Source organism: Wyeomyia smithii, chromosome 2 (genome assembly GCF_029784165.1).
Source record: "Wyeomyia smithii strain HCP4-BCI-WySm-NY-G18 chromosome 2, ASM2978416v1, whole genome shotgun sequence".
NCBI classification, from domain to species: domain Eukaryota; kingdom Metazoa; phylum Arthropoda; class Insecta; order Diptera; family Culicidae; genus Wyeomyia; species Wyeomyia smithii.
The window spans coordinates 36,579,626-36,596,903 of NC_073695.1; the positions used below are offsets into that span (position 1 = coordinate 36,579,626).

Consider the following 17,278-nt stretch of genomic DNA (forward strand, 5'->3'; position numbering starts at 1 on the left):
CGCAGAAGATCGTAGCAGAACACGACAAAAAGCACGAAACCGAAGTAGATGGTAAAATCTATACGCTTCGGATTACGCTGGAGGATGGAGCGGTAGAGGTTAAGCTATCGGACTTGTCCGAAGATATCACGAACGAGCAAATTGCGGAATTTCTAAGCGACTACGGTGAGGTTCTATCGGTCACCGATCACGTATGGGACAGCAAATTTCGCTTCGGCGGTCTTTCGACGGGAGGAAAAATAGTGCGCATGATGGTGAAGCGCAATATTGAAAGCTACATCACGATTGATGGCCAGACGACGATTGTGACATACTTTTGGCAGCTGCAAACATGTCGCCACTGCAGTGAATTTATTCTTAATGGCATCTCGTGTGTGCAAAATAAAAAGTTGCTAGTGCAGAAGACATACGCGAATGTTGCAAAACAGACCGGACAAAAACCGACCACCACGAAACCCTCTGCTACTACGCAGAAGACAACATCTGCCAGACCGTTCGGCCCTAAGCCCGAAGAGGGAGGAAAAAACGAGAAACAACAACCAAAACCGAATCTACTTTTTCAAAAACCGGGTACAAGTAAACCTGCACCGGTAGCTCCGAAGCTACCCTTCGGTAACACGAAGCTGTCAGTACCGAACCCTATCGATCTAAAGTTCGCAAAAACCAACATTTCTGATCAACTCGTGACGCTCATGGCACCCCCGGCAATGACAGGTGCCATCAGCAGAATGAGTACCCGACAAACTACCTCCACCGATGGAAACGACACAGACTGCTCATCAGCTTCAGGAAGCAGCAAGCGCCGAATTGGTCGGCCGCCAGGCAAGAAATCGCGACAAAACAACGCAGATGACGATGAGTTTGAGGAGATTGATATCAATAATATATAAACTCTTGAGGCTATATAATATATAATGGATCTCGTTAGCTACAATATCGCATCAATAAACATAAACACCATCACGAACTCAACAAAGCTAAACGCGCTTCGAACGTTTCTCCAAACACACAACGTAGACATAGCACTCTTGCAGGAAGTAGAAAACGACCAAATTAGCTTGCCTGGATATAACATCGAATGCAATATTGATCACTCACGTAGAGGAACAGCAATAGCACTGAAGGACCACTTGCGTTTCTCGAACGTCGAGAGGAGCCTCGACGGACGACTGATCGCGCTTCGGCTGCAAAACACAACCATATGTAATGTATACGCTCCATCTGGCACGGCCCTGCGAGCGGAGAGAGAACGCTTCCTGAATAGTACTCTCGCTTACTATATCCGTCATCCAACTGAACACACAGTGATAGGAAGTGATTTCAACTGTGTTGTGCGGCGATGCGATTCGACTGGAAATAATCACAGCCCCGCGCTCTCTGCATCTGTGCAGCAGCTCAACCTGCTCGATGTTTGGGTACAGCTCCGTCCAACCATCCCTGGCTACACCTATATTACACACAACTCATCATCTCGACTAGACCGCATTTATGTCAGCCAAAGTCTACAAGGTATGCTGAGGTCAACTGATTCTCACGTGTGTTGCTTTACGGATCATAAGGCGTTAACAGCACGTTTGTGTCTACCACAATCGGGAGATGAGCCTGGACGCGGCTTTTGGTCTCTACGTCCTCATTTACTAACAGCAGAAAACATACATGAGTTCCAATTGAAATGGCAGTATTGGACTCGTCAAAAACGCAACTTTCCCTCATGGATTCAGTGGTGGCTATTGTACGCTAAACCTAAAATAAAAACTTTTTTCCGCTGGAAATCAAAAGCTGCATTCAATGATTTCCATCAGCAAAATCAACGCTTATACAGAGAACTGCGGCAAGCGTACGATGGCTACTTTCAGAACCCAGAAATGTTATCCACAATTAACCGTGTCAAGGCAAAAATGTTGACCCTACAGCGCAATTTCACACAGGCGATAATGCGCACCAATGAGTCATTCATAGCGGGGGAACCAATTTTGATGTTCCAGCTTGGCAACAGACGCAGGAAAAAAACAAATATTACACAGTTACGCGACGAAGAAAACCAACTCATCGACTACTCTACCGAAATTGAACGGCACATGCTACGCTTCTACCAATCACTTTATGCAGCGGGTCAGACGGAAGAAGATGCGGAGAACATATTCGAATGCGAGAGAGTGATTCCAGAGAACGATCCGGTAAGTGAGTCTTGCATGCACGAAATAACAGCGGCAGAAATCTTCACTACCATCAAGTCCAGCAGCCCGAAAAAATCTCCTGGTGGAGACTCCCTACCCCGAGAGTTTTATCTCAAAACATACGACGTTATATGGAGAGAGCTAACCCTTGTTATAAACGAGGCACTGTCAGGAAACTTTCCGCCAGAATTTGTTGATGGTGTGATCGTGCTTGTCAAAAAGAAAAGTAACAATCAAACAGCGAGCTCCTACAGGCCGATCTCACTATTAAATTTTGATTATAAAATTTTATCTCGTATTCTGAAGCAGCGTCTAGAGAGTGTTATGAGCACCCACCATGTGCTAACCGATAGCCAGAAATGCGCGAATACTGGCCGAAATATTTTTCAGGCCACCCTTGCCATGAAGGATCGTATCGCACGATTGACCAAATGTAAACAACGTGGTTTGCTCGCATCCTTTGATCTTCGTCACGCTTTCGACGTTATTGATCGAACCTTCCTTTTTCGCAACATGTGCTCGCTCGGCTTTGAACCGGCTCGCTCGCCTTCTCAAAAAGATCGGAGACCTATCGTCCTCTCGCCTGTTGGTTAACGGGCAACTATCAGCAGCCTTTCCAATCCAGAGATCGGTCCGCCAAGAAGATCCTCTCTCCATGCATCTGTTTGTGCTCTATTTACATCCACTGCTCAAGCAGCTCGAAGAGATTTGTGAGTCTGATCTTGTTGTCGCATATGCCGACGATGTAACGGTGATCTGCACATGCCTTACTAGAATGGAGCGGATAAGAGAAATAATACAACGTTTTGAACGCGTCTCGGGAGCAAGATTTAGCCTGGAGAAATCCACGTCGTTATCAGTGGGATACACCGATGTCATGCCACTCACTGTGCCGTGGCTACGAAACGAAAATACTGTGCGGATACTGGGAGTGACGTTCGCGAACTCTATTCGGCTGATGAACAAATTGAATTGGGATGCCATCGTCTTGAGTTTCTCTAGGCAAATCTATTTGCACTCACTTCGTACACTCAACCTGAACCAGAAAGTGATACTTCTCAATACATTCATCACATCGAAGATTTGGTATCTTGCTTCGGTTCTTACTCCGACTGCTGCGCATACGGCAAAACTTACTGCGACGATGAGAACCTTCCTATGGCGTGGTGTTGCGGCAAATGTACCAATGCAACAGCTGGCGCGAAGCAAGGAGACAGGCGGTTTGAAGCTACACCTACCGGCCCTCAAGTGCAAAGCGTTGCTACTTAATCGACATATGAGAGACATAAATTCCCTTCCTTTTTATATGTCCTTACTTTCTCAAGCAAATCCCGCCCTTCCCATAGACTGTCCCTGCCTGAAATTGATTCTCAAAATTCGAACACTCCCTCCACATATTCAACAGAATATATCCAGTGAAATAATCCACAATTACTACATAGAACAAACGGAAACACCTAAGGTGTCTAGTGAGTACCCTACGGCGAATTGGCGCCTGATTTGGAAAAATATCTCCATGCGTAGCATGAATTCCAGCGAACGGAGTTTCCTGTTTCTGATTATCAACAGAAAACTTGAACACCGAAAATTGATGTTTCGGATTAAAAGAGCCGACGGTGAAAATTGTCCATACTGTAATGTCACTGTTGAGACATTAAAACACAAACTCAGTGAATGCACGCGGGTGGAACCAGCCTGGAGAACACTGCAACGGAAATTGAACGTTCTGTTGAATGGATGGCGCAGACTTCAGATAGGAGATCTTTTAAGACCACAATTGAGATGTATACCCAAGAATACTAAAACAAAAATCCAAAAACTGTTTATTAAATACTCATTATTTATTATGCAAAGCAATAATGTTATTGATTTAGCTTCATTGAATTTCGAATAAGATAGCGAAGTGTAAATATTATCTTACAATAAGTTTTTACTAGTCACAAATAAACAATTTCTTATAAAAAAAAAATATTGGGTGGTATTCGGTTATTTGCCGCAGATTTTCTGGCATCAATCTGACACCGGAAATACACGTTATTTTGGTTGTTTTCCAGAAACTAAAAGTGGTCGTCTTTAAATTCGAAATGGTGTCCAGGGTCAATGTTTGGTTTCTATGCATCATCTCGATTACGGAAATATTCATATTGATTATTATTCGATCATTTTCGACTGTTTCCTAGAAGTTGCCATTTAGCAATTCAAAAAGGTGCTTGAGGTCAATTTTTAGCTCATTGCATCATTCTGGTTCCAGAGATACTCATATTGAATGATATTTGGTTATTTAAGGCTGTTTTTCACAAACCGGAAGTCGCCATCTTGGATTTCAAAATGGTATTTAAAATAATTTCTGGCCTCTGAGCGCCATTCTGGTTGAATGTTTTAAGAGGTAACAAATATGTCTATATTGGTTCGACCCCCCTTCCTCTTCTGGAAGCACATGTTCCTGGGAAACAGCCGAAAATAATCGAATAACACCCAATACCGGAAGTCGCCATCTTAGAATTCAAAATGGTATCTGTGGTCGATTTTAGATCCTGTGTATCATTCTAGATCCGGATGTTATTATATTAGGTGGAAATCGGCCATTTTTGAATAAATTTTGAATGAGAAAGGCTGGGTCTGACCGCTAGGTGGATTAATTTAGGTTTTTTTTAGCCGTTTAACATAACATTATGTACTCATCTTTTGATATAATTTGACGAAACTTGCCTGCCACATATGGCGGTGAAATATATCATTCTGAAACCATTTCTATAGGTTTCTGTGACCGACAAATAGTGTCAGTGTATCGTAGATTGATAGCGCGATCTCTGGTCTGCTGCACTACAGTCACATACAGGATGTTATTGAAAATAACAATGGTTAATCTAATTGTAAGAAAACGTTCATTACTTCAACTAATCGTAATAATGCTGTACATACAATGCAGACGCATGCCGTAGGGCAATTAAAATTTGATCACATATTGATATTTACACTTGAAGTTTTGGACTATAAATGGCTTGAAAACGTATAGAGAACAGATCTATCTTTCATACGCAGTACAATCGCGGCTGCAGTTGATTCTTCTTTCGAGCTACAAACTTGTCCAACTTTCAACCTCTTGTGTTGAAAATGTGATTTTTGGTCTGTTGAAATCAGGACCAAAACAGTACCAAGCCCAGATAGGTTCGAGATTTTAGCCCAGCAAGCAATTTGATGTACTGATTTTTTTTTATATAGATCTTATTATTTATAAGGAAATGTTCCTGGTATTCTATGAAATAATAAGATGCATTTTTGATTGAATCGTCGAAATGCACCAATCGAAGTTACAAATATATGACGAACAATTTAACAACTAATAACGCAAAACAGATGGAACTAATAACGCAAAACAGATGGATTGGACAGAATATAGTGGCAGTTCCGAGACCGAGAATGTTTCATCGCATATTTTGTGTTTTCTTTAATTTTTTTATTTTTTTTTTTTTTGGTAGCTTTCTGGTCATTTAAAGATGTACTTTGATAATAAATAGTATTGTTGCATTTATAACGACTTAGCATACTGTCCAGAACAACTGGGTCCAAGAATCGTGAAGGATGATTTAAAGGTTGTAGGCCTGGCGAACTATCAGATCGAAATAGCCATCCGAATCAATCGAAGCACTCAACCCGGCGTAATAGTTAAGAAATTCCTCCTTAGTGACGGTTCCATCCACGTTACCGTTCTCTTCAAAGTTGGCCAGGAACTTGCGCAGGATGTTGTCCTCCGTTTCTTCGCCGCTAATGTACAGTGGATGGTTCTTGACCGAGTAGACGTTCCTGTGCAGATTAGATTATCGTCAATATCGGTTAAAATTGGTTATCAATATTATAAATACTTTAAATCTTCCACAGTGATAGCGCCATCACCAGTTTTGTCCAACTTAGCAAACGCCTGGTCAACAATGCTCTTCCGAGAGTCCGACATAAAGGGTCTGATGGCAACCAAGAACTCATTCATGTGAAGCGAACCACTACCATCGGCATCAAATCTGTTTTGAAAGCAATTCAGTTAGTTTTTGTCATTATTTGAATCTGAATCATGATTATTACTCATTGAAAATATCCGAGGCTTCCTCGTTGGAGACTTCGAGTCCAGTATCGTGTAAACCCTTGACAAACTCGCTGAGCGACAGTACTTTGTTGCCGTCGTCATCCATACGACGGAAGCAGCGACCCAGGCCCAGTATTCCGGACGCACCACGGGCCAGACACATGTGACGCAGCTTCTCGATCGAGTCCATCGTCGATCCCGACGACAGTGCCCGACGGCTGCGGTTGATCATTTCCGATTCTTGACGCGACATTGCACTGACGGGACGATGTGCCATCTGGAAGATAAAACGGTTGTGATGAGAAGGTAATTGAAATAGTCACAGTGTAATGATGAAATATAATGGTATATTAGAAATTGAATCGCTGAACCCTGAAATAAAAATAATAAAAATAAAAATCTATTCGCGTGTTCGTCAAACGTGTCGTTTGTGTTTGGTGTTGGCAAATTACTAGGAACCCGTTCCGGTGAAAAACTGATGTTGAAGTGCATTTACTGTGATTTCTATGATTTTGTAGCTCCAAATGAATCTGACAGGTAAGTATTTAGTATGCTACGAGCTGATTATGAGGAATATATCATATAAATGGTACATATTCATAATGTTTTATGTTGTGCTGGTTTGGATCCCGATTAGTAAGATAATTTAAAATCGGTAAACATAGGGTAATTCATCAATTTTCCTCAGTCTATGTCAGAAGTTATGTTTTAAACTGCCATCCTCCTCTAGTAAGTCGTTAAATTTCATCCATTAATTTTTATCATATTTTTGTACTCTACGTCTTATTGGACATGTAAAAAAATGTTACGGAAAACTTAACAGAGCTCCTAAATTTTATCGTAAAAAATCACTTTCACAGTTCCTTTTAGGTCAACATATCTCCCCAGCTGGTCTCGAGGTACGATGCTGGCCTAACAAGCCAGTCGTCGTAGGTTCGAGTCTTGACTCGGGAGAGACTGTTAGTGTCAGTAGGATCGTAGCGCTAGCCCCGCAATTGTCCTGTACACTTAACGGTTGGCTGCGAAGTCTGTGTATAGTAAACAGAAGGTCGAATTCCGATACGGAATGTAGCACAAAGGCTTTGCTTTTTTTTGCTTTGCTTTTTTAGGTCAACCCGTGAAATGGCATATAATATCTGCAGAAGTTTGATTAAATAACTATATGGGATACTTTATTCATTGCAAAACACTTATACCAATAGAGATTTATTGGAATGTGTTAATGCTGAACTCTTGTCTCTTGCAGTTGCATTACTTAGAAATATGAACTACGATTGGATCTACTGATGGAAAATGAAAAGAATTTACATAGTTTATTTAGAGCTCGTTCCTGTCAATTTTGGTGCCTCTAGCCGCCCTGGAATCTTATTATATTTTTCCAATTCCAAAAGTTTTCATTTCAGTTCGCATATCTAGTGCGCGAAAAGCATAACGCAAAAATTATCCATCGAATACATTAAACTTGACATCTTTTATCGGTACATGTACAAAAACGTAAGACGATGCTATTACTGCTAGGCTTTTTGTTATATGCAGAGTTTTTTGGTGTTCATACAAAATATGCATCGAAACTGAATAACATTCGTTATGCAGGTTCCAACCTTAATCAAAAATAGCGCCAATTTAGCACAATATTCATATGATTTCGCAGTAAGCCCGTTTTACTGTGACCAGAAATATGATGTATTCCGCACTTCATATTATTAGCAGTATCACTTTTGAGAGTGGCATGCATATCGTTAATCTGTACTGTTTTTAACTTTTCATTCAAGCCTTCTACTGTACTGTACCGAGCTTGATTATAATGTCGCCAATAAGGAACTATATCGCCAATAAAATTCCTGGACAGATCAATTATACGTTCCTCTGGCCAGTTTCATCATAGAAGTCGAAAGGAAGTTAGGGGCCATCCACATACCACGTGGACAGATTTTTAACGATTTTGACCCCCCCCCCCTCCTCCTCCGTGGACAACTGCCCATATAAATTCTAAAAAAATTGTATGGACCGTGGACATAACCCGAACCCCCCTCCCCCCTCTCCCAAAGCTGTCCACGTGGTTTGTGGATGGTCCCTTATCAAAGTTGTAAAAGTTGTACCCACGCCTCACTCCTTTGCATCCGAATAACCAGTTTATACCAAGATCCAGGTCCACGACCAGTCGCTTATCAAAAGCAAATTCTGTAACTCAGCGACTGCGAAGCTCCACAAGTAGACTCATATCCAAGTATGATGACAGTTCTACAAGGTATGCTATTCACGTCGATGCATTAGTATTAGTGATCGTTATGAACTTTTTCCAATTTTGTATGAAATTTGAAATGATTTTGCATTTTAAACTAAACTTATAAAACATACTTTCCTGAAAAGTTATAGAAATGATGTTGAAACATGTTTTATTTGTGGGGAATACATAAACATGCTGCGGTTTAGGTAAATATGCTGTTTTTCATCAATTTGCCGGTAACCTTTTTGCACTTTTCGTTATTTTCTTGTACTCTAATAGCGCTTCTGAATAGAGTCGCTTATGTTTCATACAGTAACAAAAGTCATGAGCTATGACAATGACTAAGATTATGCTCCAACTATTAAAAATATAGCATTTTTATATATTTTATTTCGACATATTGTCGCAATTTTTCACACTAAATCTAAATTAAAATCAATTTCTAGTGTGTTTCAACTGGAGATTCACTACTCTCCAACCAAAAAAATCAGATAAAAAACAACATAAAACGAGAAATTTCCAAAAATGTTCTGAATTCCATACAAAACGCGAAATTTTTCATAACGAGATTTGTTTGTGTGCGTGGATAGACAAAAATGTAGCATACCTTGTAGAACTGTCATCATACTTGGGACTCATATATGGGCTAGAAACTTAACACCAATAAAAGCAAAAGCTTATATTTCGCAATGAGTGAGTTTCCTCACTACGTAAGTGCGAAGGACGGAAAATAATTGTACTCCATCATGCGTAACCAAAGCTCAAATTCATTTATGATTTCGTTGAAAAGAAGGTACAACCCAAGGACATTCTGTTAAAATATCATTATGTTGGTGCTCAGTTGATAATCGAGCACGCGACAGAACGCCTCAAAAAAAATCTTCATCAAACGCCAGCAATGCGTACCGACGGGTCAAGGACGACGAAAAGGTACTCAATTCTGAGAAGCAAAAATTCTCGAGCTAAAAATATCGTCTCACTGTCCCACCATTCAACCTCGATGTCGATCTTTATCCTTCACCAGTCAATGGCAGCAGAACATTCACCTTTCTTCGTTGGTGTGTTAGCACCTCTAATTACCTAGTAGAGCCAATCACTAGCACCAGCAGACTTGCCTGTCATGCACTTCCATTTCTAAGGTAACCAAAGCTATTCAATTCACTAAAGCATGTACATCAATTATAACCTTTACCGACCCAACAACATTCCTCTGGTCTAACCAAAAGACATGTCGAGGTATCTGAGCTTTTCACCCATATAAGTATAACTGCTAGCTTGTTCCATGTGTAAAAATGGCGTTGACATGTTGCAAATTTTCCACCGTGATTTCCAAACAACCAACCGTGCGTTTCCATTGCAGAATTTCTTGAAAATTTACGCAATACAACAGAGGTAAAACAGCCAAGCAACGTCCAGCAAGCTGATAGCGATTGTAACAAATGGCCTCATTTGAACACCGGTTTTATATTGACTGGAAAACAGGTCAATCCACTCTCTTTCGATGCGTGTTTTGACAGTTTTCACAGTTAGAAAATAAGGAATTCTACATATCATATAACTCTCCCAATGGCGTTTTCGGCTGCGACGTAATCGATTTCCCAAGGTTACCGAATCGAATCGGCATGGAAATTAGGTCGTTGATATATTCATCCCTACCTTAAGTGAAATTCTGCTGTTAGAATTGTGTATCGCCCGCATAGTGGTCGCTTTGTAGAAGTATAGAATATCCGTTTTGGTTTTTCTCGGCGCAGAAACAGCGACAGACAGTGGGTTAGGGAATAGATTTTACTTTATCTACTGAGGTAAACGCGGTCACTGTTGTAATTTTCGTACGATTTTCAACTGCGAAGATTCACTCGAAGTCTCCGGTTGAAGAATTATTGAACTTCGCTATTGCGTAGCACATATTTCAATTGTGACAAAAAAAATTCTAACAACGGAAGAGCGGTTCCTTCATTCGTAATTCGCGCACGAATCGAATACGAATTGTTTACTCGGTTAAGACTCGGTAAGAACTAATCTCTGTAGCAAGGAATGTGGAAAGCGAAAGGCTCGAACACAGGGAAACTACCCGCTAGCCAAAGGATACTATACATACACTTCTGACGTCGTCCGGTAGTGTGTGAAAAGTAGGTGAGCTTGGTGTCGGTGGAAAAAGGGGAGAGGGGGCTTAGTCGACTAATAAATTATGAAATACTGTATTAGAAACGAGTACAGCTCTAATTTATTGTTATTGCAAATTTCCAACTCTGGTGTGTTTCCAAAAATTAAGAAAGAAAAAAATCAGTTTTAAAACCGTCCTCGTTGGCGTTTTGCAGTAATATTTAAAATAATCAATATCCTAATCAAACATCGTTGTTGATCAACAAACACGTGCCGCAATTTCTGCATTGTTCAGTAGCGTGTGTTCACTCGTTAGGAGTGAAATGAAATAGTTGTTATTGATGTCAGTCCCCATCAAAGCGGCACCCATTGTTTGGTTACTGTTACGCAACCTATTTTACGGATAAGGAGAATCAAACTACAGAAATGTTGTCGAGTAGCTTCATTCAGAGGATCGCGTTAAAACTAATATTGTCATACAAGCACGTCCTGCATTTTGAATTATTAATTGACTCCCACGCGACCCTTTGCCTTAAGACTTCTATTATTTTATTGCACGCTTGCGAAATTCCCACCAAGCACTTCTGATCGTGCGTTTCAATCACCCTATCGGTCGGCGTAGGTGGTGGAGTTTGTTTATACCGGCAGATACTATGGTAACCCGTCCATACACCGCGATAGTTCTCTGCTTAGAAGCAGGTCCACTCCTTTCGGAAAAGCCGAACTACATGAATGCCTGTCCGCTATGTAGTCGTCGAAACGAGTGCGAAAGTTCACATTCAGTTTCGTGGGGTGTGTGACTTTCGCTTTCGTCACGACTGGCAAGTTTTTCTTTCGTTTCGATTTGGGTTTTAGTTTGTTGTGCACATGGAGTGGTAATAGGTTATGTGAAGTAACGTAAGGACAATGGAATACTAACTCGGTTAATCGTTAGCTGTCGTTTGTGCTAGAGCCTGATTGATGGTATAAGAGTAGGTACCGAACAAGCTGAACGCGAATAGAAGGCAAATATTGGCAGATTTTGTGCGTAGTATGTGTAGACATTTAGCACGTGTTTACGTTTCTTCATAGTTGATTCTTGTGATTGCACAATGTTTATTCATTTATATTTGTATTGTATTGTTATAATCTGAAAGTTGAAAAATAAAAAAAATCCACTCCTCCAGTTCTGTTAGATTTCGTTTATTTGTGTGCAAGGAGTTTGAAGTCATGAAGACATTGTGGTTCTTGTTAAAAAACTTCATGTAGTCTAAGGCGCCAATACCAATGAAAACTATGCGAAATCATGGATGAAGGCGAAGCTTTAGAGAAACTGACCAGTCCAATCGAGCTAAGAAGCTGATGGTTACTTCATATTCAGTTGCAACAATATGACGAAAGGCTCATCAAGCAAGGTAATTATAGTTGAATCACAGACTAACAGACGTAACACTGGAACCTGGCTTCATCGCCACAAAAAACGTTCATTTAAAATTTTCAATCGAATAACAGTCATCGCGCGAAAACGTCGTCTGGGGCGTTGTCATGCAATCTCATACATATTTTGTAGTTCCCCGTTTGACACATGCAGTAACGCTGGCGCTGATGTCGAAATACATGACGCAGCGCGAACACGACAGCAGATGGTGCTAGTGTTACTAACGTAAAGTACTGGAATCATCCAGACGATGATTTTATTGAAAATTTGTTCGAAGTGTTATGTCTGTTAGTCTGTGGTTGAATTATAATCTAGTTACTGTTTGACCTCTACAAACTCCCAACTTTGGCTTTCGAAAGTGTTTGATTGCCAAATTTAAAATAATAGCGTAAGCCGAAGTAACTTTGATCACTTCACCTCTTTTTTGAATTTGTTATACAAAGCGCTCGTAGAACTTGGGACTTGTCGTATGCTCCACTGATTGTGTTTAAATATGTCTACATTGCTATTATTCATGCATTTCCTACTAATAATAGTGTTTTTCATGCCAAAATATGATTTGTAAATAAAGTGGATTTTCAGCTATTTGTTACATACAAACTAACGGTTCAAACAAATACAAAACAACAAGCTGAAGTGAATTGAATTTAACAGTTCGAAGGGATTTTGGGAACAGTGGTAAACTAATGTCGCAGCCTCAAGCGGCTGTTAGAGAATGTCAAAACTTGAAACAAAAATATAATTTGGAAGACGAAAAAAAATGTTTTTTTTTTGCTTAAATTGAACGTATAAACCGGTCTACGATTCGGTCTTCTATACCGACTCTGTATCTGCTTCAATTTTCGGGAAATTACAATTTAAATGCAGCAGAACTTGTAGTTTCATTGCCAGTTTTATGTTGATAAAGGTTCTCAACCAAACCTGCTTCATAAAAATTGTAATTTCTCGATAACGAAAGCAAACAACGAGTTATCAATGTAAAAAAACGAACTGTAAAGCGGTTTAAAATGTTCAATTTGAGTTAAAATACAAAAATGTTAAGCACGTTATTCATAAGAAAACCGCAAAATACGTTTGAAACTGTACTACTTTTGAAAAATTAGATTCACCGGAAAATGTTTTTTTGACCGTGATAAAATCGAAACAGCATTGTATTTTTATGTTTATTTCGACATGTAAAGGCTGAACTTAGCTGGAAATGTTCTCATCTTTCAAATGAAATCAGTAGAATTGCTCTAAGTGGTATAAATTCAAAGTTATAGCCACTTTGAGAAAGAGTAGGTACAGTCAAGTTTTTTTACGCGAGGGATACGTACCTCGTAGAAAAAACGCGTTAATTCGAGAATCCGCATAAAAAAACGGTAATTTAAACATCCGCGTAAAAACTAAGTTAATTCAAAAATCTGCGTAAAGTAAACCAGTAAGAAGGGCCATAGAAAAAAAACCCGAGACGCTTTGTGAAAGCGGATATTCAACTTTTTTTTGTATTAGGACCAAGACGTGAAACAAATTAGACTTGCAAAATGACTTGAGACTGAAAAACGCTGTCTCGCACCGCAAAACTTGTATCTGAAATTATTTTAGGGGGGCCACGAAGCTCTCTGTATTTCGCAGAGGGGGCCGCGAAACTCTTTGTGTTTAGCATAAGGGGCCGCGGAGCTAAAAAGGTTGGGAACCACTGCTCTAGAACCAGTATTTAAAATTGTCCTCCAGCGTGTACAAATAACTGCTCTTACTTTGAAGAGCAAATCGACACCTTGCTTGAAGAGAGCATCGAATTGTGTGTATCTGACGAGCTTCCATAAACATCGTGGTGGAATCTGAAACAACTATCTCTCCTACGAGATAAAATACTAAGGTGATCTTTCTCAAACAAAGGAACGATACACATAATAACTACATGACAGAGCTAGAGTATACATCAAATGGGGGAAGTATCTGGGCAGGAAAACAGATTGCGTTTTTAGTCGAATTTGCTTTGCATCTTGAAATTAATAAAATAAATCCAGGCGCCACTCCGCATCATATTCTCCTACGAGAAAACTCAAGTTGTCTTTGTTCTATTATATCAGCAGCGCGCACTACAGTGTATTTCTGTGTATTCTCTCTAGAGTGGTTCACCACTTTGGTTTCGCTCGGCTGTGGTGTATGTAGTGAGTGAGTTAATTTTTTCTACGAGCGGCAGGAACACAGCACAACGCAGAAGCAAATAGTTTCGTGCAAAAAATTGCTACAGGCTGCGCTCATGCCAGAGAAGAAGAGCGCAGTGAATATTAACTCCTCTCTTTCCACATACTGAGGAGAATAACAAGCCTGACTGGAACACACACTGAACCATCACAAAAACTTTTTTAGAATTAGAATCTATGATAATTCAGCTAAATGAAATGGTAATGAATGCATACAAAAATAGTTGTCCCGCCAAACAGTCGTCATCGATTTGGGACGTGCCGTGGTGGAACAATAAGTTTGAAAGTCTTCGAAATTATTACGAGAACTAGGGTGGAAAGTGCTATGAGAATCTTTGAGCCTTTCAAATCTGCAAGTGTAGATTGTAGGAATATTTTCTGCATTGTTTCAAAAAGGTGAAGCAATATTAATTTCTTCTCTTTTTGAGATTTTTGAGGGCAGTTTAAAGTTGAATCATATTCCATCAAAATGGAGGGTAGTAAGAGTAATCTTCATATCTAAAACTGGGAAGCGTGATAGGACGCATCCCAAATCATTCAGACCCATTAGTCTTTCTTTGGTTTTGTTGAAGACAATGAAAAAAAAAAGCGAATGATTTCATTCATACAGCTTACATGCAAACAAAACCGCTTTCAAAGTTCCAGTTTGCCTATCAAACTGGAAAATCCACTATCACAACGCTTCAAACGCTGGTTATGAAAATTGAAAAATCTCTTTCAGCTAAAGGAATTGTTGTGTGCTCTTTCTTGGATATTGAAGTTGCTTTTGACAACGCATCCTATTCTTCAATATCTAGGACAATAAGGAAAAAGGATTTCACACGAGTATTGTTGACTGGATTCATACTATGCTAGCAAAAAAGTCACTTCTGGAACACCTACTTTGCGAATGCCGAGTAATAATATAACACAGACTGCGAGTCCTCGGTAAAGGATTCCTAAGTCCTTCCGACGTATGGAACAAAAGCCCTTCTAGGATATCATACTGAATTCTTCGTATTTTGGCCTAAACTGGATTCTGACTTTCTAGAAAGCTGCGGTCTTTAGCGAAGTTGTTCAGAAGGTAATGAACTACTGATTGGTGTACAGTTTAGTATAAAATCCACCGTTAGGTTACGCTAGTGTGCACACAACTCTTTGTATTTTGATCCTAACTTATCTCGAGATTCCGACTTTCTTCCTAGAGGTCCTTAGCAAACTTGTCCAAAAGGTTCGAAAGGTAGTGAGCACGAAATGTTTTTTTTTTGACTTTAACTTATCTCACGGTTCCAACCTCCAAGAAAGTTGTGGTCTTCAGCAAACTTGTTCAGGAGGTCAAAGACTTCTGGTTGGTGAACTGTTTGGTGGGAAATGCTACTGCTACGTGGCACCAGTGTGCCCGCAATTCATCGTATTTTGATCCTAACTTACCCCGCGATGTTTGCTTCCTAGAAATTTTTCTTCAAGTATGCGTATCGCATGTTTACCGCAACTGTTTTTATTTCGAAAAATTCAAGTTTCTAAACTTTATAAGTAGTTGGATTCTTGAGACTACTAGCACCATGTAGTGGTCCAAATCCCAACCAAACTGAGCCAAAAGCCACTATCCTTCCAATCTATTTTGCTAAAGATTGAACCTTTTAAACGATTGAATTCATGAAATAAAGTAGAGAATACTGAAAACTTCATGCACACTAGAACCTCGTTGTGACAGATTCCCGAATCAAATTATTAGCCTGTTGAAACCCCTTGACGCTCTGAGCATCTTTCCTAAAGACGGCAGCTTTCTATGTGGTTGGATTCACGAGATAAATTTAATTCAAATACTCATGCGCTACGTAGAAGTTGGCGTACCAAACTGTATATCAATTGGAAGTCCTTTTTCTTCTGAGCAACTTCTGAGCAATAAAAGTGGTCAGTAAGTGGTCAGATTCACGGGTTAAATAACCTTAAGAACTCAACACTATATATCTACTGCTCTGAGCATTGAATTTTGGATTTTTTCTGCATGTTCCGATTAGATTTTCCACCCTTTCTTAGACAAGTTGTTTGTTCTGGAATGTTCAAAATAACACAATAAATGTTATTTCGTAGAACGTTTTGGTATACATTTTCAATCAAACATTGCGAATCAATAACACTGGTGATCACCGGAGTGGCCCTTAAATTCAACCTGGGAAAAATGAAAGATTATAGTTTTATAACCATTCCTGTGAATTTATAGGTGCCCCTAGCTCCCAACGTTTTTTCAGAGACTTAATGAGTTTTCTCGTAAACATAACGTTGAAGTGACGAACCCGGCGAACAATTACTATGCGACACTTTGACGTAAGTTGACGTATTTCTACACTGGCTAGAGGCACCAAATTTCACAGGAATATGGTGAGAAAGCTATAATATTTCTAGGGCAACTATTTTGAGCATTTTTTCATTCTTGTCGTTCAGTAATGTATACGCTTTCTGAACTCTCAATATTTTTTTCGACTTTTATGTTTGTATCCGTTTCTTGTATTTAAGTTTTTTTTCTCCGCCGTTAAGATAGATATTTTTCTCTAAGATTTTATTTTAATTCGAAATAATAAGATGATATTTGCTAAAACAAAAATGCTTATTAAATAAATCATATGTCGTAGAATCAAGGTTATAGTATGTACATGCTGTTGAATGTTCTTAGAAGGCGAATTACGGATAACGAAAGATTGAAAAATATCATAGCTCATATTCCACACATCGTAGAATATTATAAATGTATGAGGGAAAAAGTATACTGGAAAAATAACACTGATAAGTAGTATAAATCCATTGTGCGATCATATAAAATTATTGGCGTTAAACAATGTCATGATTTGCAATTCAATCAACTGTATCTGTCAATAAAAATATGAATTATCTGCAATAAACTGTATCCACTTTAAACGAAGTTTATGTATAAAATCACTCATCTAGGGTTTTCCATATCTTCCTCAGCAATCAGCAGCGCAAATGCCATACGGCTTGTTCGGTAAAATATTTACTCACAATATTTATCGAGAATGGAAAAAAACCAACCACGCGTGAAATGATTATTCGTCTTGCCGGTTGACTCGTGTTCTCTTGCGACGCCCTGTT

The 17,278-nt window shown here is 39.5% G+C and overlaps 1 protein-coding gene across 3 annotated transcripts in view; it reads right to left on the reverse strand.

Moving 5' to 3' along the window:
* Positions 1-3,997: 3,997 nt before the first annotated feature.
* Positions 3,998-17,278, reverse strand: part of LOC129721589 (calcyphosin-like protein) — a 31,826-nt gene continuing 18,545 nt past the window's right edge. For 2 of the 3 annotated variants that reach the window (XM_055674338.1, XM_055674339.1), the window contains exons 2-4: positions 6,255-6,532; positions 6,041-6,193; positions 3,998-5,981 (exon numbers count right to left, since the gene is read on the reverse strand). In XM_055674338.1, the coding sequence (XP_055530313.1) occupies positions 5,765-5,981; positions 6,041-6,193; positions 6,255-6,532 (648 nt within the window). In that variant the 3' untranslated portion in view covers positions 3,998-5,764. Of the gene's footprint in view, positions 5,982-6,040; positions 6,194-6,254; positions 6,533-10,138; positions 10,452-17,278 lie in introns of those variants that run through there. The other variant, XM_055674337.1, reaches the window with a different exon arrangement.